Source organism: Tenrec ecaudatus, chromosome 8 (genome assembly GCF_050624435.1).
Source record: "Tenrec ecaudatus isolate mTenEca1 chromosome 8, mTenEca1.hap1, whole genome shotgun sequence".
Taxonomy (NCBI): domain Eukaryota; kingdom Metazoa; phylum Chordata; class Mammalia; order Afrosoricida; family Tenrecidae; genus Tenrec; species Tenrec ecaudatus.
The window spans coordinates 98,883,377-98,909,957 of NC_134537.1; the positions used below are offsets into that span (position 1 = coordinate 98,883,377).

The 26,581-nt window shown below is 40.8% G+C and overlaps 1 protein-coding gene and 1 pseudogene across 1 annotated transcript in view; one reads left to right on the forward strand and one right to left on the reverse strand.

Moving 5' to 3' along the window:
• Positions 1 to 6,372: 6,372 nt before the first annotated feature.
• The window catches only part of LOC142455484 (indoleamine 2,3-dioxygenase 1-like), a 29,680-nt gene continuing 9,471 nt past the window's right edge, over positions 6,373 to 26,581 (reverse strand). Inside the window, exons 8-11 of the mRNA XM_075557216.1 lie at positions 25,972 to 26,023; positions 25,076 to 25,218; positions 23,951 to 24,310; positions 6,373 to 7,127 (exon numbers count right to left, since the gene is read on the reverse strand). Of these exons, the coding sequence (XP_075413331.1) occupies positions 6,373 to 7,127; positions 23,951 to 24,310; positions 25,076 to 25,218; positions 25,972 to 26,023 (1,310 nt within the window). The remainder of the gene's footprint in view (positions 7,128 to 23,950; positions 24,311 to 25,075; positions 25,219 to 25,971; positions 26,024 to 26,581) is intronic.
• Positions 13,929 to 14,035, forward strand: LOC142455668 (U4 spliceosomal RNA; annotated as a pseudogene).

Here is a 26,581-nt window from a genome sequence, read left to right on the forward strand (position 1 = left end):
ACCTGTACCCTCTGTGCCACCAGTGCCCCTTAGGAAAAAATAAGGCTACAGGAACTAATGCAATAAGCATGGCAAGGTTGCGACATACTTAGGAAGCACTGAAAGCAGCCTTTTACATATGGCAAGAAATTTAGAAGAGAACTTACTAGTCAATTGATAGTAAGACATCGAATGGTGACCAATACAATGCTCGAACTGTAGAACAGTATCATTGATGTTGCGTGCAAGTAAAATATTGCTGAAGATCATGCAGCAACACTTGCACTAGTGTAGCAACAAGGCGGGAAATTCAGACCATATTCAAATGAGGATGTGGAACAGGGGATCTCACTACTTATTTCAGATGGAATTTGTGTCTAAGTAGGAAATACAAGAGAGATGTTTACTAATGCTTTTTGTTTTCTCCAAACCATTTTATTAATAGCTAATCCAGACATAATATCATTCCACAGTTCAATCACATGAAGCAGTATTGTACAATTGCTACCAAAATCGGTTTCAATACATTTTCTTCCTTCTTAAACTCCTTGATATCAGCTCCCCTTTTCCCCAGTCCCCATGACCTCACCCACCCTGAACTCTTATTCTAGTTGTTTTCTTTATAGGTTAATGTACCCTGGGTTTCATATACCAAAAACAGATAAACATAACAAAGATCCAAGGAGGTTACCCACAAAGACAAAATAGAAGAGAGGTAAACTCCAAAAGGGGAAGAAGGAAAACAAAATCAGAGAGAGAGAATATTGAAAATAAGATGTAAAACGCAAAGTGTACCACAGAGGAGATCAAGTAACAGGGTTAACCATTAGAGTTAGGTTTATTATTCTGGTTTACTATAATCATCTGTCCAGTACTCTCTGTCTGGTAACCAGTTTAACCCCATCCCTCAATTATGGTTAGCGGGAAATCACCAGAGGCTTATTTCCTGTGTGGATCCTGCAAATGTGTTTGGGGCTTCCACTGTCATCCATAGCCGTCTGCACACCAGAACCTCACAGTTTAAGCTCTGATACTATGTACTCCTTTGGAGATGAATTATATAATTTACAACCCTTAGGTCCTGGATATTGGTGTGCTTCTTCCAGGTGGACTTAGTTGACATTACACTTGTTTGGAAACAAGCCTTTAAGACCCCAGATGCTATTTTTCATGTTCTGTCTGATAGCCAGGCACCATCTAGTTTCTAGACCACACTTTGCTATAGCACCCATATCTTCTGTGTTTCCTTCATGAGGGTGTGTATCAAGGGAACAGGGCCATTACAGAAGAACTAATTGTTCTTAGGTTGGAGCTAGGATGAAGTGCAAGCCCCAAATCCACTCCTGATTCTGTTGTATTTTTGTTTTGTTTTGTTAAGAGTAAGGTTCTTTTTTTTTAACCTTGTTTTTTTGGGGGGGAAGCTATTACATATACCACATCATTCCATAGTTCAATCACATCAAGGATTATTGTACAATTGCTAACAAAATTGGTTTCCAAACATTATTTTTCTTTCTGAACACCTTGATCTCACCTCCCTTTTATCTCCTCCACCAGCATCACCAGCGCCAGCACCACCACCAGCGCCAGCACCACCAGCAGCGCCAGCACCACCACTGCACTCCCCAGGAACCTTTATTCTGCTTGCTGCCCTAGTCGGTTCATCAACCCTGGGTTTCTGAAGCCTCTGGTGATTTCACTCTGCTATAAACAGATGGGAGGAAAGTGGTTAGCAAACAGAGCGCGCTGAAACTCTGACTGTAGAAGACAAAAAGAATAAACCTGACTTGAACGGTTAAAACCTTGTCAACCGATCCCCATGCTGATGCATGCTTGGCCTAATCTGGTTTTCAACGTTTTATGTAAGTTTTGTTTGTTCATGTTGGGGTCTACCTCAGATGTGTTATGTCATTCGGGGTCATCCTCTTGAATTTTTGTTTTATGTTTTTCTAAATATATGTTTTTTTGTGTGCCTGTGGCTCACCTTAGAGATCTCCTAGTTAATTTATGTTATTAGGGTATGTTAATTATGTTATTATGGTACGTTTGAATATGGATTATATAATTCACAACACTTAGGTCATGAATATTGGTGTGCTGCTTCCACATGGACTTAACTAACATCTTATGTAGATGGCTGCTTGTTTGGAAAGAAGCCTTTAAGACCCCCAGGCTCTATTTTTAATGCTAATTATGTTAATTTATGTTAATGTGGTATTATAGTAAGTTAGTTTATATAACTGCAAAAATGTCTTTACTTCTTTGCATCTGTTTTCTAATATGTACAATAGAGAAAAAAATATCTGCTACAATAAGTTGCTTTGAAAAGAAAATGAGTTAATGTTTAAAACCTGTTGAAGCAGTGATTGGTGGAGTCGGCACTAAATACATGCTTCCTGGTATTGCTAGCAAAGAGCCCAAATGCTGGGTTACACATTTGGCTGCTAATGGCAAGATCAGCCGTTCAAATCTAGCACTTTCTCCAAAGGAGTAAAATGGGGTTATCTGATCTCATAAAGAACTACAGTCTGCAAAACACTAGAGAGCAGTTGAACTTGTCTTACAGCCTTGCTAGGGATGAGACATGGCCCGATAGCAGTGGGTTTCACTCCGATGGTCCTTACTAGAAGAACTGGAGTGGTGATTTCTTAATTGCGTACGATATTGCAGTTTTACTTAGTACATGTTTATATGACAAGTCTCTGAGTCATCTCAGTTTAAAAATTTTCAATGTCATGTAATCAATTATGTAGAAATGAGTACATTTCTACTTCTGGCTCATGACAAGGATCTGACTCTTTGCAGTATTTTTTTTATAAAGGGTGTTGAGGAGTTCAGAGTTCAGTTTGACTGAATTGACCAAAATATTTTTCTATATGGTGGGATATTTTATTTAGTATATTATAGTAAAATTATGTATATTATATATGTATGTATAAAAGTACACACATTTATAGGAATATGAGTAGATATGTTTGTGTGTATATTAATATATATATATATTCAGAGTGTATATTAATATGTATATATTCAGAGGGAACCTAAAAGACCTAGTATGACAGTCCATGCATGTTTTGGAGACTGTAATTCTTTATGGGAATAGAAAATCTCATCTTTCTTCTGCAGAGTAGCTGATACTTTCTGACTGCTGACCTCGTATTACAGCCAAATGCATAACCCACTATACTACCCACCCTAAACAACTTTAGTCAAATAATGTACGAGTTCATTATAGAGGTCAGAGGATAAAGAATGCTTAATTCACTGAATTCTTAATATGAAAAAGACATATATTTTAAACTAAAGTCTTTCTTACTCATCAAAAAAAAATCATCCCAAAACATGTGAAGTTTATGTCACATTGAAGTTCAGGTTTTACTAGGACATAATATGGAATGTAATTGACATTCAGTCAGTTAAAATGAAATCTGTCTTCCTAAGAATTTGTGTGGGAAACAAAACTTGGAAGAGAGTGTATGAAGACAAATTCCCAACATTCATAGGCGAAGGAGTGTGGAAGGCCAGGGTTCCCGTGGAGGGAACCATTACATTTATAGCTGGACATGCATTCCAGTAAAGTCATTCCCCTCAATGTCCCTCCAACATAATGCACGTGTTTGCAAACACGTGGTCACTCACTATACTCTTGAAGGCCAACTGCTTGAAGGCTATATCTGCCTGAAGGTTATCTGGCATCAAAAGCAAACAGACCATCTAACCCTACATAGGGCCCACTCCCTTCTCCCTGGAGAAGAGTTCAAAGATAGCTAAGGTCAAGCCAACTCAGAAGACCAAGGTTAGGCTGCCATCTTGACTCTAGAATCTATCCACCTCTTTACATATTTACTTTCCTGTCACATATATGCCCCCAGTACAGCCCCTCCTATTGCATGTATACCCCTAACTCATCCCCCTCATGCTAGGTGTATGCTTTTAATATAACCACTTCCTGTTATGCTTGAGCTTACTGTGGCTCTCTTGCCCAAGATTGTATGTCTGTGATGGAATAAAGTACAGTCTCATTCTTTGTCCTCCATCATGACAGAATTGAGGCCTTTCATGTTTGATCTTGTCTGATTTCTTATAGACCCATTCAGTTGTGGAGGCTGGTCCCCCACAAATTTGTATCACCTAGCTAAACTCTTCTCTGATAATGAGACCACCTTTATCCTCAGTGTCTCCCATGAAGGGACCTGTGGATCTGAGGACTCACTGTAACAGACAGAGACCACATAACATGGGGCCCGGGGGAGTAAGACTTCTTTAGGAGATGACCAAAGTTTTGTTGTGATGTTGCATGTCTAGAGATGACAGAGAAAAAGCCAGAAGCTTAGTAAAGGAGGATATAATCTATGAAGCTAGGCTCTGAACTCTTTGTACAAATACTTGAAGCCAGGAGTTCTGAAACCTAAAATCTACAGTTTCAGGAAAAAAATATTCTCTCATTTCTGTTCTGCTTGGTCCATCTCTTGATGTTATAATATGTGTGATGCTGTAAAGGAGATGCTATGAGTGTAAAGTGTAAGGTTAAGAGACTGAGAATGCTCTACAATTCAAGTTGATTCATTAATAAGGTAGAACTCTCTCTCTCCCCTAGCTGCTTGCAAGAGCTCAGCTCCAATGGTGGCCAGATAGAAACTCCCAGCAAACTCAACCAGTTTCACTCTGAATCTCACAGGGAACAACTTCACCCAGGTAAGCTGGATGCATAACCTGAACTCGGGGTGGTTCAAGAATATTTTTTATTTTTCCCTTTTTTTGTAAACACACACATAAACACAACACAACATTTCCCCCCAAAGAACCTGAAACTCGGCATACTAGCCAGTTTCAGCAGCTCCCCTTCTGCAAGATCAGAGACTCACCTATGCTGGCACTTACCACCCTCTTCTTCCTTTCATCTCTCCACCTTTCCCCTACCCTTCTGGGATCACTACCCCCATTCCTGTCCTGGATTCCATGTGTCATGAGCTCTTATCTTTTCTGTAGCTGTGCACATGCTCCGGTCTAGCCATAAGTGAAAGGCAGGACTAGAGTCATGATAGTGGGGGGTGAGGAAGCCTTAAGGAACCAGAGGAATATTGTGTGTTTCACTGGTGCGTTACTAGGCCCTTGTTGACTCATCCTTTCCCTGTGACCTCTCTGTGAGTGGATAAGACTATAATTCTTTATGGAAGTTGAAAGTCTCACCTTCATCCCTCAGAGCTGTTAGTGGTTTTGAGCTGCTAACCTTGTGGTTAGCAGTCCCACGTGTAACCAACTACACCACCAGGGTTCCTTCCTACTGCCTTTTTCTGCCTTGGGAACCTGGGGAGGATGGTGGACAGGATTGTATGGGGCAAAAATTCCACCCAGCTCCACTATCTCCCGCAGGGCACTCCCTCCCTTAGAATGGGAAGCAGTGTGCTGACAAACTGAGGGCCCTCTTCTATAAACACAGTAGCACTGATCTGCAATAGCCCTATATTATATAGTGGGTTGATAAGTGACACTGGTAGATCATTATATATATTCTCAACCTACCCTAACACCACTACCTCAACACCCTGCTCCCCTTCCTCAGTGAGACACACTTTTACAAAAACTAACAAGTACTAGCATACCCTGGTAAAACACTTCCTGTAATTTAGCAAACATCACTATATTTAACCAGAAATCTGTGATTAATCCCATCACTGAAAGCCTAGTCTTGAGCCCCTGTCTCCTATCTGTGCTACCCCCCAGCTCTATCATATTATCCTCATTTCCACAAATATGATTTCCAGCTCCTAAGTGACCTTCCTCCTCTCACCCCAAAAGCCAACTCCCCCACAAACAACCCAGAACCCTGAACACCACCTACTGCTGGAGCACTATGCCATGCAAACAGCCAACAGCAGTTACCACAAAACGAGAGTTAAAAAATGAAAGTTAACGAAATCCAATGTACAGAAAAAGAAACCCTAGAATGTCCAGAAGAGAAAACAGAAGAATGATGTTAAGAACCACACAAGATATCTGGAGCTCAAGCTTATTAAAAGAAGAAATTGACATACTATGAACCTCACATCCAGAAGAAACCCAGAAACTAATGAGATAGCAAAAAAAATTTTTTTTAAGGTATGAAGCTGAGCAATAGAATGGACGGAAAGGAAAATTGAATCAGTGAACTTGAAGACAACCATTCACGCTTCAGCAAATGAGAGGCAAGTGCCATGTGCGCTTTGGCAATCAAACAAAAAAAGCCAAAGAACCTGAAGAAAGCCTGGGGATGATGTGGGACGCCATGAAGATAAATATTTTACATCTCATTGGAATATCAGGACAGGACGAAACTGAAAATTTTACTGATAAAGTAGTAAGGGAATTCTTGGAAGAAAATTTCCCAAAAGGAAATTTGGAGGAGAAGCATAATCATCCGGGAGGAAACAAATGAGGAGGAGAGATGACGCTGGAGGAGAGATGACGCTGGAGGAAGAGATGACGCTGGAGGAGAGATGACGCTGGAGGAGAGATGACACTGGAGGAAGAGATGACGCTGGAGGAGAGATGACGCTGGAGGAAGAGATGACGCTGGAGGAGAGATGACGCTGGAGGAGAGATGACGCTGGAGGAGAGATGACGCTGGAGGAGAGATGACGCTGGAGGAGAGATGACGCTGGAGAAGAGATGACGCTGGAGGAAGAGATGACGCTGGAGGAGAGATGACGCTGGAGGAAGAGATGACGCTGGAGGAGAGATGACGCTGGAGGAGAGATGACGCTGGAGGAGAGATGACGCTGGAGGAGAGATGACGCTGGAGGAAGAGATGACGCTGGAGGAGAGATGACGCTGGAGGAAGAGATGACGCTGGAGGAGAGATGACGCTGGAGGAGAGATGACGCTGGAGGAAGAGATGACGCTGGAGGAGAGATGACGCTGGAGGAAGAGATGACGCTGGAGGAGAGATGACGCTGGAGGAAGAGATGACGCTGGAGGAGAGATGACGCTGGAGGAAGAGATGACGCTGGAGGAGAGATGACGCTGGAGGAGAGATGACGCTGGAGGAAGAGATGACGCTGGAGGAAGAGATGACGCTGGAGGAAGAGATGACGCTGGAGGAAGAGATGACGCTGGAGGAAGAGATGACGCTGGAGGAGAGAATTTCTTGAAGGACAACTTTACTAGAACTGTGGAAACAGAGACGTGAAGGTGACAGAAAAGCAAAAGATGCACAGAATTGTTATCAGAATTTGTTTTTGTGCAAGTTATTATCTCTGCAGGTCTATCTAAGTAAAATAGGCTGGATGAACAATCTGGAGGAGAAAACAATGGGACAGACAGTTCCAGAAGACATGGGAGAGGGGGAGGTGGGGGAAAGGAAGTGGTGTTAACAAACCCAGGGACAAGGAAACAACAAGTGATCCAAATTGATGGTGAGGAGGGTGTAGGAGGCCTGGTAGAGGGCTTGATCAATGTAATGTAACCAAGAGGAATTACTGAACCCAAATGAAGGCTGAACATGACAGTGGCGCAAGAGGAAAGTAAAAGGAAATAGAGGAAAGATCTAGGAGGCAAAGGACATTTCTAGAGGTCTAAATAAAGGCATGTACATATGTAAATATATTTATATATGAGGATGGAGAAATAGATCGATGTGCATATATTTTTAGGTTTAGATTAAGGTACCAGATGGACACTGGGCCTCCACTCAAGTACTCCCTCAATGCAAGAATACTTTGTTCTATTAAACTGGCATTCTAAGAAGCTCACCTTCCTGACACAATCTCTGAATGCAAAGAGGGTGCATAAGCAAATGTGGTGAAGAAAGCAGATGGAGCCTGACTATCAAAAGATATAGCATCTAGGGTCTTAAAGGCTTGAAGGTAAACAAGCGGCCATCTAGCACAGAAGCAACAAAGCCCACATGGAAGAAGCATACCAGCCTGTGTGACCACGAGGTGTCGAAGGGGTGAGGTATCAGGCATCAAAGAACTATATATATATATATATATATATATATATATATATATATATATATATATATATATATATATATATATATATATATATATATATATTTATATATAATTGTGAATGAGAGGGATTACGGAGTGGGGACCCAAAGTTCATCCGTAGGCAACTAGACATCCCCTTACAGGGTCACGGGGAGGAGACCAGCCAACCAGGGTGCAGTGTAGCAATGATGAAACGTACAACTTTCTTCTAATTCCTAAATGCTTTCTCACCTCCCCCTCCCCATTATCATGATCCCAATTCTACCTTACAAATCTGTCTAGACCAGAGGATGTGCACTGGTACAGGTAAGAACTAGAAACACAGGGAATCCAGGACAGATGATCCCTTCAGAACCAGTGGTGATACCGGGAGGGTGGAGGGAGGGTGGATCAAAAGGGGGAACCAATTATAAGGATCTACATATAACCTCCTCACTGGGGGATGGACAACAGAAAAGTGGGTGAAGGGAGACGTCAGATAGTTTAAGATATGATAAAACAATAATTTATAAATTATCAAGGTTTCATGAGGGAGGAGGAGCAGGGAGAGAGGGGGGAAATGAGGAGCTGATGCCAGGGCCTTAAGTGGAGAGCCAATATTTTGCAAATGATGAGGGTAACGAATGTAAAAATGTACTTTATACAATTGGTGTAAGTATGAATTGTGATAAGAGTTGTATGAGCCCCCAATAAAATTATTTTAAAAATTCTTAGCAATTTACTTTATTATATTCAAGTATCTTGCTACCATCCAGTCGATGCTGACCCATAGCAAACCTGTAGATCAAGATAGGACCTTGTGAGTATCAAAGACTGTACTCTTTGTGGCAGTAGAAACCCCCTTCTTTCCTGCTGAGAGGCTGCTGGTTTCAAATGGCTGACCATGCAGTTAGCAGCCCCACACGGAACCACTATGCCACCAGGGTTCCTTCTATGGAAATAAGACATACAATTCCCTGATTTAGCTTCAAAGGTCTATGAGTGACACAAGTAATTAATGTGCTCAACTGCTAACTAAAACTTCCGAGGTTTCAGGCCACTTGAAGTCACCTTGAAAGACAAGCTTTCTGATGAAGTTCCCGAAAAGCACCGTGTGAGTCACAGTGACAACCTGACAGTCAACAATTCCCGTGAACTGGAGCCACTCCATGGCAATTGCCCAGACACTCCACACTCATATTCCATCCACACTTTGGAGGAGGTAGGGTATGTGTTATTATGATCATTTTACAGACTTGCCTTAGGTCACAACGTTGGATAATGCCAGAAAATGAATTAATGTCTATGTTTTTTGTTACTGGTGTAATGCTTTCAGTAGTGTATAAAACGTTTGGAATTTGAAAGTCTTCACAGTCGGACATTAAGAATTATACACATGTGCATTCACATGTACATAACATATGTCCTTCACATGTGTATGTGTGTGTTAACCTGATAAGACCAACCACATGTCTGTCACTTTGTCTTACTATGGTGACTTGCATGTTGCTGTGATGATAGCAGACATGTCACTGGTATTTCAAATACCAGTAGGGTTCCCCAGCATGAACAGGTTTCAGTAGAGCTTCTACACCAAGAACAGATCTGAAGAAGGAATAGGCTGCCCACTTCTGAAGAATGAGTCACTGAAACTTCATGAATGGCAGCAGAATATTGTCAGTGATAACACCACAAGATGTGGCCTCTGGCTCAGAAGTAACTCCAATTATGACTGAAGAACAGCTGCTCTTCAGACTCACGAAACACACACAATGACGCCGAATGCAGAATGCCAGTGGGTAGAAAGTCTTTGAATCCAGTGTCATTCGAAACATCTCAGCACGGGCAGGAGTCTCTGCATCAGGGTGGGTCCATGTTTCTTGTCAGCTGCTGTGTTTCCCAGGGTGTGGCAGAGAGAGAGAAGTGTCTCCCACCTCCAAGGAGGAAGTACTGGGTGTCCCAGAACTCTCAGGAGTAGGCCATGCCCACACAGAAGCCTCACTGGCTATGATCTGATTGACAAGCTAGACTCCACCTCTACACTCTTAAGTCTCAAATTGACAAACAATTATACATCTACCACAAGCTGCCTTTTCAAAGTGGAGTCAACCTTAGTGACAAGAATGGGGTAAAGCCTTAGGAACCTTCATTTGCTGGTAGGGCATAACTTAAAATAAGAAGAAACAGCTGCAAGAATCTATTACTAATTGGAACTAGGAATGTACAAAACGTGAATCTAGGAAAATCAGAAGTCATCAAAATGAAATAGAATGCATACAGATGGATATGCTAGGCATTCATTAGCTGAAATGGGCTGTTATTGACCTTTCTTAATCAAATAATCATAGGGCTAACTGTGCCAGAATAACAAACTCAAAAAGAATGGCATCAGACTCATCTTCAAAAAGGATATTTCAAGATCTGTCTTAAAGTACAGATGTCTGTGATAGGATGTTATCTGTCTACACTGAAGGAAATCCAGTAAGTACAACTATTCTTCAGATTATGCATCAACCACTAAAGATAGTGATGAAGACATTGCATTCTTTTTCTTTCTTTCTTTCTTTCTTTCTTTCTTTCTTTCTTTCTTTCTTTCTTTCTTTCTTTCTTTTTTTCCATCACCAAATATGGCTTACAATGCAAAGGCATTCAACTGTGTGGATCATAACATACTGTGGATCACCTTGAGAAGAATTAGAATTCCAGAATAGTACATTGTGCTCATGCAGAACTTTTACATGGATCAAGAGGCAGTTATGGTAACACTGTTAGGCAGAAACTTTCTCTCCAAAGTACATTCATCATCTTTGACTCAAGTATAGTGTTTGATCAACCTAAATTTAAAGTATTGAGACTCGCATGCTTTCTTGGTGAAAAGGTTTCAATCATGTCACTGGGCAGACCACACCCAGCACTGTTGCAGTCTTTGACCTCCACAAAGCACTGTGGGTCCTGGCCCTAGGGTCTCCATCCTTGCTGAGTCCTCTCGGCTACAGACTTGAACACGGTGTGCAGCTGCTGCTTTGTCATAAGCAGCCCAATACCAAATTTACAAACCAGGAAATCGAGTAATATTTAGTCATAAGCCACACTCTTCAGTTGAGGAAAAAAATCTTTGCAATACACTTTGTCATCCCTGGGGTGGGCTGAGCATCATAGTCCCCTATGGTACTAAAGGAGGTGTGAAGCACGTTTTACCAGTCTTAGGAGGTCCAAACAGCTATTCAATGAAGTCAAAAGCAAAGCAAACTTAGTCACTGCTTGAAAAGAAAAAAAACCCCACACATCAAAAGCTCAATTTAAGATTTACCTTTTTAATATGTAACTGATCATTTATCCCATTTCTTTCCTGTGTTTTCTGTTTCCTTTTCTCCTTCTTCCCTAATCCTTTGAAACTTTGTCCTTGGGTAAATGCTGTCCTTCTTGTCTCAACTAAGTGAATATTCAAACGTGTGCTTAGCCCATTAGTGTTATTGTTTCCCTTATAAACATCGTTTGGCTGAAAATTGAGTCATGGAGATAGGTTCATTTTCAGACCCGAAGGATTATTTCATTGTGAGGAGTACCATCAATGATATGAAGCAAATTGTGTACGAATTACTGAATGAAAATCAGATCTGTGGGTAAACTTTCACCTAATCTACAAAAGTTAAAGTAAATAAAATATTAACCAGATTGCAGGGGGGAAAGAGACAGTGTGGGAACAGATCAAGAGAACAGTGCAGGGGTTAGAATCTGGAAAGATATGTATCAAGGCTTTATCCCCTCACCATACTTATTTAAACTGTATGCTGAGCAAATCATCAGAGAAGAATGTGGCATCAGGATTGAAGAAAGGCTTATTAACAATTTTCTGGAAGTGAGGAGGATTTGACGCACTTGGTGATGTTCAAGATCAATGATTGCAGCCTTCAATTTGGATTACACTTTATGTAAAGTGGATTGATCAGTAAATAGAAAAAAATAATGAGGTTGTCAAGGAGTTAGTTTGGCTTAGTTCCACAATCAAGGCTCATGAAACTAGTAATCAAGTGATCGAGCAACACATTGCATTGGGTGAGATCTGCTACACAAGCCCTCTTTAAACTGTTTCAAGAGAGAGATGTTACTTTGAGGACTAAGGTCCATGACCCAAGTCATGGTCTTTTCAAGTACTTCACATCCAGGTGAAAGTTAGCACTGAATAAGGGAGAACTGAGGAAGACCAATGCAATTGAAAGAGTGAAGTTGATGATTATTGAAACCACCTTAGACTGCCAAAAGAAAAGAGAAATTTATCTTGGAAGAGGTATGCCCGGAATGTTCCTTAAAAGTGAGGAAATTGAGACCTCATTTGGGGCACATTATCTTGGAAAAGAACGCCGCCGTGCTTGGTCAAGTAGATGGAGGAAGACCCTCAGTGAGATGGATTGACACACAGTCTTTATAATGATAGGCTAGCATGTAACAACAGTTGAGTAAGGATGGTGAAAGACTGAGCAGTGTTTTGTTATGTTCTCCATGGAGTCACTATGTGTTAGAACTGACTTGGCACCTAACAACAGTGTGTGAATCAACACTCTTTCCACAAGTCCCCTTGTATGATTGAATGATTGTTATGATATATAAATTATGTGCCAATAAAACTGTTGAGAAAAAGAAAAGAACATTGATTAAAAAGGGATTCCATCACATAAGAGGGACCATGATTGGCATTGAATGCATTTTCTAAAGAATCAAGTGAAATCTAGCTATGAGCAGAAAGATTCCACTTGGTTTCTTGGGATCAGGGTGGGATCTTTACAGCACAATGTCTTTCTTTTCTCTTATTTTCCATAGTATATTTGATTTCTGGCTAACCATTTACTAAATCATAAAACCCTCCAAATCCATCCCGCATCCTTCGACTAGTCTTTTCCCTTCTAATTTGGCATATTCCAAATAAGAGTTAAGAAATTATGGGAGTTGTCAAAAAAATTTATGTTCTCCTCTCACTTGTAACAAACAAGTCATGTCACCTTGAGTTACTTCACCCTTCTGAGTATAAGCTTAGTCATATTTAAATAAAGAGTTAGATTCAGATGAGTTTTAAATTTTTAACCAGGTTTAACATATCTTTATATAAAGATCAAGATATGGATTACAACTCAATGTAAAAAAAAAACAAAAATCAAGGGAGGAGAGAAAATGGCGACCAGATAGGACTCATCTGTCTAGAGCTCCTGATGCCAGACCAGAAAATTGGGAGGTAAAGCGAAGGAAACAGGGAGGTGGAGTCCTGAAATTAGAACTAGGGTACCAGGGTTTCTCCTAAACCCCTTTTCGAAGCAAACCAAGAACGCTTTAAAGCGCTCTAGCTTTGGCGAGCCTGCAGGAGCCGGCTGTGCCCTTGCCAGGAGCAGCGATTTCTGCAGGCAGAAGCCCGAGAGGGGACAGAATCCCAGACATGAGGGGAACCCCACTCCGGAGCTCTCCGGGAAGTTGGCTGCCTTGAGCTCATGGCCAGTGGAGTGGTGGCAGATAGCCATAATTTAGAGTAGAAGAAAAAATATATTATTACCTTAGGAAGATGACGGTGTGGGGGAAAATAGGTGGAAAGTCGGGAGTCCAGGGAGCAAATTTAGTTCCAATTGGCCGAGAAGGAAACAAGCCCCCTGATAAGCTGGATCTCCCCCTCTGGGGGTCAGTTTGGCAGCCCCCAAATCGGAGCACATCACAGGCATATTTTTTTAAAGGGTGAAATATATATTATTGGTTTAAAACTCAAACCCAAGTCTGGTTGCTCAGCTCCAAGGAGCACATAGGTGGAGGCACTTAACATAAATCTACATAAGAAGAAACCTAGCAAGGAATGCCAGAACTCAGCTACAGGGCCTAGGGGCTTTTAGCATAACAACAACCCACTGTAGAAAGTGTCAGATTTAAACAGCAAGGAGCTGCAGCTGAGTGACTGTGAGAGACAATTTCACTTGATTTTATTCTAGCTGGACATTGGGATAAAAAAATAAAATCCTTAGCTTTGCGCAGTGGCAATATCGTAGCCAATGAGGTTTACCCGAGGCGCGATTATTGCTAATTGAAAAAAAAATTAAAAAATAAAATCCTTGATCTAGTAAGCACTAGTAGACTAAATAGGACAACAAGCCCAACTTCCCTCTCAGTGATTCTACACATAGCTGGGGAAGCCCTGCCTGTATAGGGCAACAAAGAGGAAACAGCCCCCAGGACAGCATCAGCTCAATGGTGGAAAGAAGGCAAACATCATATGCCACTCACACAAAACAAGTGGATAAGAGAGGTAGATAGGAAAATATCCATCACAAAAGGTACAATATAACATCACAGAATCCACAGATGGATATAATAACACAGAATATCAATTGCCTGAACTCAGGCATTAAAAGGCAGAGGCTAACAGACTGGCTCAGGAAACATAACCCATCGGTCTGCTGCCTCCAGGAGACTCATCTCAAGCTTACAGACAAAAACAGGTTGAGAATTAAAGGCTGGAGAAAAGTATACCAAGCAAATGGTTGTACAAAAAAAGCAGTGGTAGCGATCTTAATATCTGACCAAATTGACCTCAAGATATAGGCATAACAAGAGACAAGGAGGGGCACTATATAATGCTGCAGGGAACAATAGACCAAGAACCAGTGAGCATAATAAACATATATGCATGTAATGAAAGATCTGCAGAATTCATAAATCAAACTCTCCAAAAGATGAAAAAAGAGATCACAGGCTCAACCATTAAAGTTGGTGACTTTAATACACCACTCTCTGATAAAGACAGATCATTGGGTAAGAAACTCAACAAGGAGGCTACAGATCTAAATAGCACCATTGGACGAATTGACTTGCTAGATATTTTCAGAACTTTCCAACCAAATGCAGACAAAATCACATTCTTTTCAAGCCCACATGGCAAATATTAAATAATAGACCACATGCTGGGACACAAATCGAACTTGAGTCAATTCAAGCACATAGAGATTATACAGACATCTCTCGCGATCATTACACCATAAAGCTGAAATGAACAGGACAGTGTAGAAAACAAGGGTAAACAAGTGGAGGGTGAACAATTTCCTATTGCAAAAGGAATGGGTATTGGCCCAGATCAGAGATGAAATCAGGAAGTTTCTAGAAACCAATGAGAAAGAAAGTACTATGTACCCAAACCTGTGAGATACACCAAAGGCATTTATCAGAGGAAGGCTGAGAGCAATAAGTGCACACACATTATAAAAGAAGGGAGACTCATGGATCATATGCTGACACAAAACTTACACCAATTAGAGCAGAGTCAACAGAACAACCCTACTAATAGCAAGAACATAGATATAATAAAAATCAGAAAGAGATACAGGAGAGGGAAAACAAGAAAAAAACTATGGAAAAGATGAATGCCGCTATACGTTGGTTCTTTGAAAGAATTTACAGAATGGATAGACCTCTGGCAAACTTAACCAAAGAAAGGAAGGAACAAACAGCATTTGCAAGGACGACAGGGGCTAAAACAGGGGGCATTACAATGGACCCTAATGAAATCAAAAGGATAATTACACAGTACTATGAAGGTCTATATTCTAACGAATTCAACAATTTGGAAGACATGGACAAAAGCATATTAAAAAAATAATTCACCACGACCAAGTGGGATTCATACCAGGGATGCAGGAATGGTTTAACATACAAACAAACATCAGCATTATTCACCACATTGACAGGAAAAATGATAAGAACCACATGATAATATCGATGGACATAGAAAGAGCATTCAACAACATCCAACACGCATTCCTGTTTAAGACACTTAAGAAGATAGGAATAGAAGAAAAATCCCTGAATATTATACAAGCCATATATGAAAAACTAATAGCTAATGTGGTAGTTAACAGAGAAAAGACGAAAACAATTCCACTGAAAAAGGGGACCAGACAAGGATGTCCCTTGTCGCCACTCCTATTTATCATCATATTGGAGGCCTAGCTAACCACATAAGACAAAGGAAAGATATTAAAGGCTTTCAGCTGGGGAAGGAAGAGGCAAAATTATCATTATTCTCATACGATATGATTCTATATATCGAAGATCCCTTAAACTCCACAAGCGGAGTGTTGGAAGCAATGGAAGAATATGGCAGAGTGGCAGGCTATAAAATCAACAAACAGAAGTCTATTGAACTGCTCTACACATCAGACAAGACCACAGAAGAGATTATTAAAATGGTAGTAGCATTTACAATTGCCAAGCACAAATTGAAATACCTAGGGATATACCTGACTAAAAAATGAAAGATTTGTATGAGGAAAATCATAAAAAACTACTTCAAAAAATCAAGAGTGACCTCAACAAATGGAAGAATATCCCATGCTCATGGATTGCAGACTGAATATAGTAAAGATGTCAGTTCTACCCAAGGCACTATATAAGTTCAATGCTATCCTGATACGAATACTACCATCCCTCTTCAAAGAATTGGAAAGCAGATTACCAACTTCATATGGAGATGGAGGAAGCCAAAAATTAGCAGAGAACTCCTCAAGAAGAAGGGTAAAGTGGGAGGGCTTGCTCTACCTGATTTTATCATGTACTATACAGCCACAGTAGTCAAAACAGTGTGGTACTGGCCTAATGACAGATATTCAGACCAATGGAAAAGAGCTGAAGACCCAGAAATAAAAACATCAGCATACAGGCAACTGATCTTTGATAAGGGCCCAAAAATATTAAATGGGAAACAGATGCCATCTTCAATAAATAATTTTTCTGCAGAAAAATGAACCTTACCTCACTCCATGCACAAGAGTAAACTCAAGGTGGATCACAGACCTTGGGATAAAACTCCAAACAATTAGGGCCATTAATGAGGGAATTGGGGAAAACCTGAGAACCTTGGCACACGGAGTATACAAAGGCTATCCGAAATAGGGAAGGAGACAAATACAGAGGAGTCACAAATAGACAAAAGGAATATACTGAAGATAAGTCACCTGTGTACATCAAAAGAATTCACCAAGAGAGCAATAAGAGAGTCCACCGACTGGGTAAATATCTTTAGCAATGACACATCAGACAAAGGCCTTATTACTAAAATCTATAATACTTTGCAAGCTTACAATAAGAGAAAAATTAATTGTCCACTGAGGAGGTGGGCAAAAGACTTGAAGAGAAGTTTCACAGATTCTGAAATCTGGATGGCCAATAAACATATGAGAAAATGTTCCCGCTCATTAGCCATAAGAGAAATGCAAATCAAAACAACTATGAGATACCCCCTAATACCCTCAAAGACAGCCCAATTCAAAACATCAGAGAGCAACAAGTGATGGAGGGGCTGTGGTGAAATAGAAACTCTCATCCACTGCTGGTGAACCTATAAGTACATACAGCCACTATGGAAATCGATTTGGCGATTTCTCAAACAGATGGAAATTGAGTTACTATACGACCCAGCAATCCCCCTACTGGGCATATCCCCAGAAGAGGCAAGAAAGAAGAGATGGCGAGTCATCTGTGCTCCAATGTTCATTGCGGCACAGTTCAAAATCGTAAAGAGTTGGAAACAACCCAAATTTCCCTCAACAGACAAATGGATTAAAAAAAACCATGGTACATACATACAATGGAGTACTATGCATTACTAAAAAGCAGTGATGAACGCATGAAGCATATTGATGCATGGGAAGAACTGGAGGAAATTTTGCTAAGTGAAGTAAGCCAAGCACAATAGAACAACTATAACATGAGTCCACTGAAGTAAGTTTATATATAGAAAGAGAACAGCAAGGTAAGGGCAAAAGGGACACAGGGGAAAAGCTACTATATACAAACACTCCAGGGGTACGGTCCAGGTAATATGGCAGGGGCCAGACCAAATCCAGGGGTACATATGGTAGCCAACTAAAATGGGGGTAGAGAGAGGAAAGGGGAAAAAAAGGTGTGTGATGGGGGGAATAGGGCACTGACCCACCCAAGGGGAGGGTATTGTTTGTGTCTCCACAGGGAAAGAGGGACCAGATATAAAGCCAGTGTCAGATGAATACAGTGTGCCGGCAAGGAGTGGGGAGCCAGTGGAGGGGCCTGAGGGCTCTGCCCCATACCAGCTACGTGGACAACTGCCCCTCACCTGACGGCATTGAAACTGCAGCTAGGGGAGAGGGGCATGTTTGATCAGGGCAAATGGGAGCAAAGAAGAGGGAGGATGAGAGAGTGGAGCACATCCTGGCCCATCAGGTCTGGAGGACAATATCCCTGCTCTGAACAGCCAATGGACAGAGTGGACATTATGGCTGATCCCACTATGAGACCCACCATCCTTTGAAGGCCCAGGGCCCTAAGGGGGACAACACTGGAGACTCAGGACCAGAACTGGCCCAGATCGACCTGTGACACTGAGGCAAACCCCTAAAGGCATGCGGCAGAGCAACTGTGAGAGCAGAGGAGGGAGTACAAAGGACAGACGCTGGGGCCAAAGCATTGTACCCCCATTTGACCTGACTAAAGGACACACCTAGAGATAAAAAATCAGACTTTAATCTATTTACAAGTTTTTCTTTCTTTTAATTTTTTTTCTTTCAATTAATTTATTCTTCTATGGATAATTGGTTTCCGATTTGTTGTCATAGTTGTGTTCTCACTCATCGCCTGTCTTGCTATGACTTGATTTTTGGTGCACATTATGATCACAACAGACCTAGCTAAATAACATAGACTGGGTGAATAGTCTGGATAAGCAAACAACGGAACCAATGGTTCCAGGGGGACATGTGAGAGGAAGAGAGGGGTCAAGGTGATGGTGCGGACCAACCCAGGGACAGGGGAGCAATAAATGATCCAAAATCAGTAGCAACGAGGGTGTGAGTGACCTGGGAGCGATTCAGCAAGGGCAAGAAATTGCTAAAACCCAAATGAAGGCTGAGAATGATAATGGGACAAGAGGAAAGTAAAGGGAAATAGAGGAAATAACTAGGTGACAAAGGGTATTTATAGATGTCTAAAGACTGGAATGTACGTATGCAAATACATTTATATGAGTGTAGGGAAACAGATCTATGTGCATATATTTATAGGTTTAGTACTAAGGTAGCAGATGGACATTGGGCCTCCACTCAAGCACTTACTCAGTGCAAGAACACTTTGTTCTATTAAATTGGCATTCCAGGATACACACCTCCCCAACACGATTGATGAAGAAAAATGTGTGCATAAGCAAATGTAGTGAAGAAAGCTGATGGTGCCCAGCTATCAAAAGATATAGCATCTGGGGTCTTAAAGGCTTGAAGATAAACATGAGGCCATCTAGCTGAGAAGCATCAAAGCCCACATGGAAGAAACTCACCAGCTTGGCTGACCACGAGGTGTAGAAGGGACCAGTTATCAGACATCAAAGAACTAAATATCACATAAATGGGTGCCCACCTTCCTGATACGATCACTGAAGACAAACGTGTGCATAAGCAAATGTGGTGAAGAAAGCTGATGGTGCCCAGACACCAAAAGGTATAGGGTCTGGGGTCTTAAAGGCTCGAAGATAAACAAGTGGCCATCTAGCTCAGAAGCAACAAAGCCCACATGGAAGAAACACACCAGCCTGTGTGACCACAAGCTGTCAAAGGGATCAGGTATCAATCATCAAGGAACAAAAAATTATATCATTGAAAATTTGGGTGAGTGCAGAGTGGAGACTCAAAACCCATTGGTAGCCAACCGGACACCCTTTACTGAAGGGTTGTGGGGAGGAGATGAGCCAGTCAGGGTGCAGGGTAGCAATGATGAAACATATAACTTTCCTCAAATGCCTCCCCCCCCCCCACTATCATGCTCCCAATTCTACCTTACAAATCTGGCTAGACCAGAGGATGTACATAGGTACAGTTAGCAACTGGAAACACAGGGAATCCAGGACAAAGGACTCCTTCAGGACCAGTGGTGAGAGTGGCGATGCCTGGAGGGTGGAAGGAATGTGGGGTAGAAAGGGGGAACTGATTACAAGAGTCTATTTATAGCCTCCTCCCTGGGGGATGGACAGCAGAGAAGAAGGCGGTGGGAGATGTCAGACAGTGTAATATATGACAAAATAATAATTTATGAATGATGAAGCATTCATGAGGTAGGGGGAGTGGGGAGGGAGGGGGAAATGAGCAGCAGATATTAAAGGCTCAAGCAGAGGGCAAGTGTTTTGGGAATGATGATGGCAACAAATGTATATATGTTCTTGATACAATAGATGTATGTATGGATTGTGATAAGAATTGTATGAGCCCCAATAAAGTGATTTAAAACAAACAAACAAACAAACAACAACAAAAAATCATCACAACTGGACCAATAGTTAACTAATACGATAACAGAGAAAAGATTGAAGCTAGTAAAAATGTCATGTTGCTTGTGACAACAATCAACACTCCTGGAAGCAACACTCAAGAAATCAAATGATGGATTGTATTGGATAAACCTACTGCACAAGACCAGTCAAGGGCAAAAATATCACTTTGAGGATTAAGTTACACCTGACTCAGCAGTGGTATTTTCAATAATCTCATGTACATGTGAAAGTAAAACATCAAGTAACAGGACCAGAGAAGGATCTGAGCATTTGAATTATGTTGTGGATGAAAGTACCATGGACTGCCAAAAGAACCAAACATTCTGTCTTGAAAGAAGTACAACCAGAAGTTCCTTGAAAGCAAGGATGGAGAATTTTCATCTTACAAATTTTGGACCTGTTAGCAAGAAAGACATACCCAAAAGAACAAACTCGCTGTAATCAAATAAATCTGGTCCTTTGGGATTCTGAATTTCTGCTTAGCATAGCGGGTTATTGTGTAACCCACTGAGTCACTGGGGCTTCAGCGATAAAGAGGTAGAAGGGCAATAAAATAGAGGCACATCCTTAAGGAGAGGAATTGACAGTGGCTGGAACCATGAGCTTAAACATAATCATTGTGAGGATGATACAAGACTGGCAACGTTTTATTCAGTTATGCATGAAGTCACTATGCGTCATAAATGAGTTCACAGCACATAGCAATATTAAACATAGTCCATTATTAAATATATTCAAGCAAAGTAAAAATATTATATAGGAGATATTTTAGACCTTTTATAAGAAGTAGTATTTCAAAGGTGATCTCTTCTTGCCAATTCAGTAGTTTCAGTTGCCACTTATACTTTCAAATATTAATTTGATAAATATTCTCTAATATCTGCTATCTAAGGATAAATCAAAGCATATTGCTACAGAACTAGGGGAACCTTAATTAAATGAAACTGTCTAAATATTTTCCAACAAATTCTCCAGCTATGTATACACTTCTGAGTGTATTGCTTCCATCTCTCTAACGATTCCATATTAATTTTTTCCATTTTAATTTATGGCAGTTTAAAATTCTTTGGGGAATCCAATTGTGTTCCTTTGCAATGTTGTTTGAGTTTCTTTGCACAGAAATGAAACTGGAGGGACACTATCAGGTTTTCCAGACTGGATCAAGTAAGGATTCTCAATGAAATTCTCATTGGACCGACCTGGTTACTCTCCAAGAGAGCATGTGCATTCAGTAATAAGAGAAAAAAAAATTCCTTGGTGCAGCTCTTGTGGGTGTTTTGTTTTTTGGTTTTGTTTTGTTTTTCTACCAAGGCAGTTCCCAATTTACTGTGTGTGTGTGTGTGTGTGTGTGTGTGTGTGTAATAATTTTATTTTGTTTTCCCAACAGTTTTATTGTCACATAATTCACATATCAGACAATGCAATGGCTAAACCACAACAAGAAGAGTTGTACAATCATCACCAACATCATTTAAAAAATTTTTTCTTCAAACGTGTTCTCATCATTATTAGTTCCCCATTTCCCTCCAACCTCCCCTGCCATAACCCCAGGGAACTATTCATCTGCTCACTGTCTATAGATTTACGACTCCTGGTTTTCATATCAATTTTTTTTAAACTTCTTCGTAACAATCCCTGGTTATTATCCCATGACCTTTGAGAAAATCTACCAGGATTACCAATTTGAGATCTTAAAAAGGAGTGACAATAAATTTCTGAACCTACATCTCTTCTTCAATTTAACTGGTTCAGCAGATAATTTTGGAAGTCACTGTTTTGACTGGGCCATTTTTCAGTATCAAACAAAGATAAATGGAATGCAGAGAGTTACTATGTCAAAAAGAACTATTCAACTGTCAACCACTTCAAGAGGTGGTCCATGATCAAGAACCAATGATGTGGAAGGAAAAAGTCCAAGTTGAACTGATGGCATTATTGGAAAACAAGCCTCCGGGAATTGAAGCAAAACCCACTGAAATGTTGCAACATGCAAATGAAACTTTGGAAGCATTAATTTTTTTATGGCGAGAAATTCAGAAGACAGCTACCTGGTCACTGACTGGAAGGAGTACATCGTTCTCTCCATTATAAAGGAGGACCTACCAGGATGCAGAAAATTGTAAAACGATATTTTCATGGTCAAGTAACATTTTCCTGAAGTTAAATCAAAAGGGTTGCAACCGTACGTGCATCCTGAGCAGAAATTCAAACTGGATTCAAAGTTAAATCTGGCAAGAATCATGTCAAATGGATGAGGACTTAAAGCAGAGCATATCAGGGGAACTACTGACTTATGTCTTCCCGAATATGTTAAAGGTGTTTGATGGGGAGATCCAAAGTGCTTCCTAATGTGCTCATGCATAATTGGACAGAGACCCAGTGGCAGTAATACTATATGGGTTAAAATTAGGAAAGGTGTGTATATCAGGGTGGTAATCCTGTCACCATGCTTATTCGATCCGTATGCTGAGCAAACAGAGAAACTGGTTTATATGCAGAAGGACATGGCACCAGCATTGAAGGAAGTCTTATAAACAGCATATGATATGCAGATGGTACCACCTTTTGCATGCCGACAGTGACAACCTTGATTGCTGAAAGCGAGAAGGACTTGAAGCACTTGCTAATGAAGACCAATGATTGCGATCTTCAATGTGAATAACAACTCAATGTAAAGAAAACGACACTCCTCACAAGTGGAGCAATGGTAGTCTCGGGATAACCCACAAATAAAAACGATTGAAATTGTCAAGGATTTCATCTTGCTAGGATGCAACATTGCACTCATGGAAGCAGCAGTCAAGAAATCAAAGGACATATTACCTTGGGCAAATCTGTTGCCCGAAACCTCTTTAAAGTGTTAAAGACCAAGGACTTCACTTTGAGGACCAAGGTGTGCCTAGCAAATCATAAGATTTTCTGTCACTTCATATGCATATGGAAGTGGAACAATGAATGAAGAAGACCACAGAAGAGTGGCTGCATTTGAAGTATGGTGTTGGTGAAGAAGATTGCAAGTACCATGGACTTCCCAAAAAACAAAAAATAAAATCTGTCTTGGAGGAAGCATAGTAAGAGGTGTTCATTAGAAGTGAGTATAGTGAGACTTCCTCTCCGATACTTAGGACATTTCAGCAGGAGAGACTCCTCCCTGGAAAAGATCATCATGCTTGGTAACACAGAGGGTCACTGAAAAAGAGGGAGGCTTGATACAGTGGCCCACAAGCATGAGCTCAGACATAGGAACAAGTGTGAAGTTGCTGCAGGAGCAGCCATTGTTCCGCTGTGCTGTGCGCAGCATGGCTATGAATCACAATTGACGCATGGGTGCTTCACAATGGTAATGACCACATTTTACCTTCTAGCAAATTTTATTTATTCAATTTCTTTATTCCATTCTAATATTTCACTTACAACCATGCTAATATTTATTTGACAATCATGGCATTACAATATTTCATTGCAATCATACTTCTATTATTTTAATTTTTTGTTATTTTCTCAATTAATCCACAGATTACAAAATCTTTTTATTTTGCAATATTTTATAATGTGTGATTTATAAATGATTACATGCTATTTGAGTTGGAATTAGCCATTGGCAGCGAGTAGTGGCGATTGGGTGTGATCAAAGGAGCCAGAGCCAGACTATATCCTGTTGCCTGCTTCTAGCATAAATTACCCTTGCTCTGTTGTCATTCACCTGACACCAAGATGAATCCCTTTGTTGAATCTCTTATAGCCTGTAGGAATGTCATGATATTAGTGCCTCCAGTTCCTTTGCTTTCCGTTTCTGGTTGATTTGATGAACACTTGGTATTTTGCTTTTCCATCTGCTTTGCCATTGCTGGCTTAATAATGTAGGTGTCTACTATTCCTAAGTGGTAGTCCCGCAGGGACACCATAGCTCTCACACATTTATTGTAAGCATCTTTCAGGCACCTGTCACCCTTTGAAAGGACAAAGTTTCGGATTGAGGGACCTTCCTCCAGTGACTCAAGAAAGGCTTTGTGAGCTGGTGGCATATATGTCCTCATTTCCTGGAGGAACCCAGCGGAGGATCCTAAATGGACAAAGAAAGTTGAGGTAGTAGAGAGACCAAATTTAAAAAAACAACAACAGTATATCAAATCTGTATTTGTCAATCATGAGTCCAATTCCAGAAGAGTGTCAGAGATCATATTTAGATAAATGTCTAAGGTATGGCATGAGCTGTTTGATCCAACTCAATATTTTCCTCCTTTACTGTTGTTAGAAGTTAAGGAAGCACGGAGGAGTTAAAACAAGTTCTTCTAAGAGAATCTCCCCGCCCCTTTTAAGTCCCCAAATGGAATGCAATGGCTATGACTCACTTTTGAACTTGGCCACTTTTGAACTTGGGCCCCTGTGGGGCAGGAGAGCACACAGAGAATGGTCCTATTGAGCTCCAAGAGCTTGAAGGCACTTGCGGGCTCATGCTCCAGTGCTCAGCCCTGTCTTCAGGGCAGGCAGCTCTCTCTTTCTGATTCTCATCTTACATAGTACATGCGGTGTTGGTTTCAACACAGTCAATTATGCTCTCCCCTCTTCTACATTCCCATGCTGAGGTGAACAGTGTGATGAACCCGAGTTGGAGTCTGAACTCTGCTACTTTCTAACTGGTTTAATGGGAGATGGACCCGTATTCTCTTTAAGGGTCTTCCTCAATCTGGGACATGGAAAAATGACCATATGTCCTTAAAGGATCGAATGAGCTCAGCTGAGATGCTGATAGGAAGGCTCTTTGAAATATTATGACACTACCACATTTATCACAAAAGGTGATTATGGTCTGTCTTCACCCACTCACCATCACTGTGCCGGATGCCCAGCAGGGCATCAAAGCACTGAAAGACGCTGCTCTGGCCCGCGCTGCCCCCTGAAAACTGCTTGGGGGTATCCCAGACCCCTTCATACAGGAGACCCTCCGGCAGCAGTGAGCTGCCTCGCCAACTACAACAGAAAGGGAAAAGAAAAAGTCTTTTGATTAATTACAACAAAGGATGAATATAAGGCTGCATAGGCTAGGCAGATTTCACAAATCTTCTTGCACATTATTTATTTCTGATTCTTTTCCTGGGTGAAGAAGATTCGTGATAGTAGAAAGGATAACTCAATCACTGTCGAATCGATACGTCTCATGGTGAACCATGTGTTTTAGAGTAGAATGACTCCATACAGTTTTACAACCATGACCTGTTGGAATCATATCACCAGGCCTTTCTTTGAGACACCTGTTGATTGGTTCAAACTGCCAAACATTTTTCAGTAACCCATCTACTTAGCAATAACATAATCTGAGCAAAGTGAACAACATGTTCTAAAAATGGAGTTTTAACTTAGTATCACCACAAATCATTCTATTCTCTTTAAAATTACTAGCTTTTTCTTATCTCTCCAGTGCATCCCTAGACAGGGAATAAAAGAGAACTTCTTCTTTATCTAAAAGTGTATTTTCAAATTAGAATCAAATGATTGCACAAGTTTGATGCCTATTGGGACTATGTTGGGAGACTTAATGTATTGTTTAATTATTTCCCTCCGGAGAAAGGTAAGTCTTTCTGCTCCCATAAGGACGTCCAGACTCAAAAATCCTAGAGAGCAGGTATATTCTGCTTTATAGGTTCAGTGTGAGTCAGAAAGGACACTATAGCAATTGGTTTAATTTTTTTAATAGAAAACAAACTCAAGCATAAGACTACATACCCAGACAAATACGTGCGAAGAACATTGTAAAATATATTTGGATCCACATGTTCTGTTAAAAAAAAAAAGAAAAAGAAACAAAACCAGTTGTTTTTAATTAAGGAGCATGAGTCTTAGCAAGAGAAATTACATTATATATTGTGAGAAAACAAGATGTTACAAACTGGAATTCTGACAGACTCTGGAAAGATAGTGCATTAGTTCTATCGAACAACTCACCCATGGTCAAGCTCATAAGCATCTGGTGCATCTCTGCATGCCCTCTCCTCACATGCTTCCCCTGAGCAGGGTCAATGCCAGGTATGTAGGAGCCTGGGCTCACTCAGCTTTGGATGGTTGAACAGATTAAGCTGTCAGCTTTTCTTCAGCACTGCTTTGTGTGTTTATTGACACAACAGCTCAATACTAACCACAAGCAAAGCCCCCCACACAGACAAAACCCTATGGATTGCCTCCCTCATGGTCTTCTTCCTTATCATGACTCTTCTATATTGCTTCTTCTGTAGCTTTGTGAAGGAAAAATAAAATGTAGCCAAGAGCTCCTACAAAGCAACAAATTGTCTAGAATTTAAAACAGCTGATTCATGTGGCACGCTTTCCATCTAATACT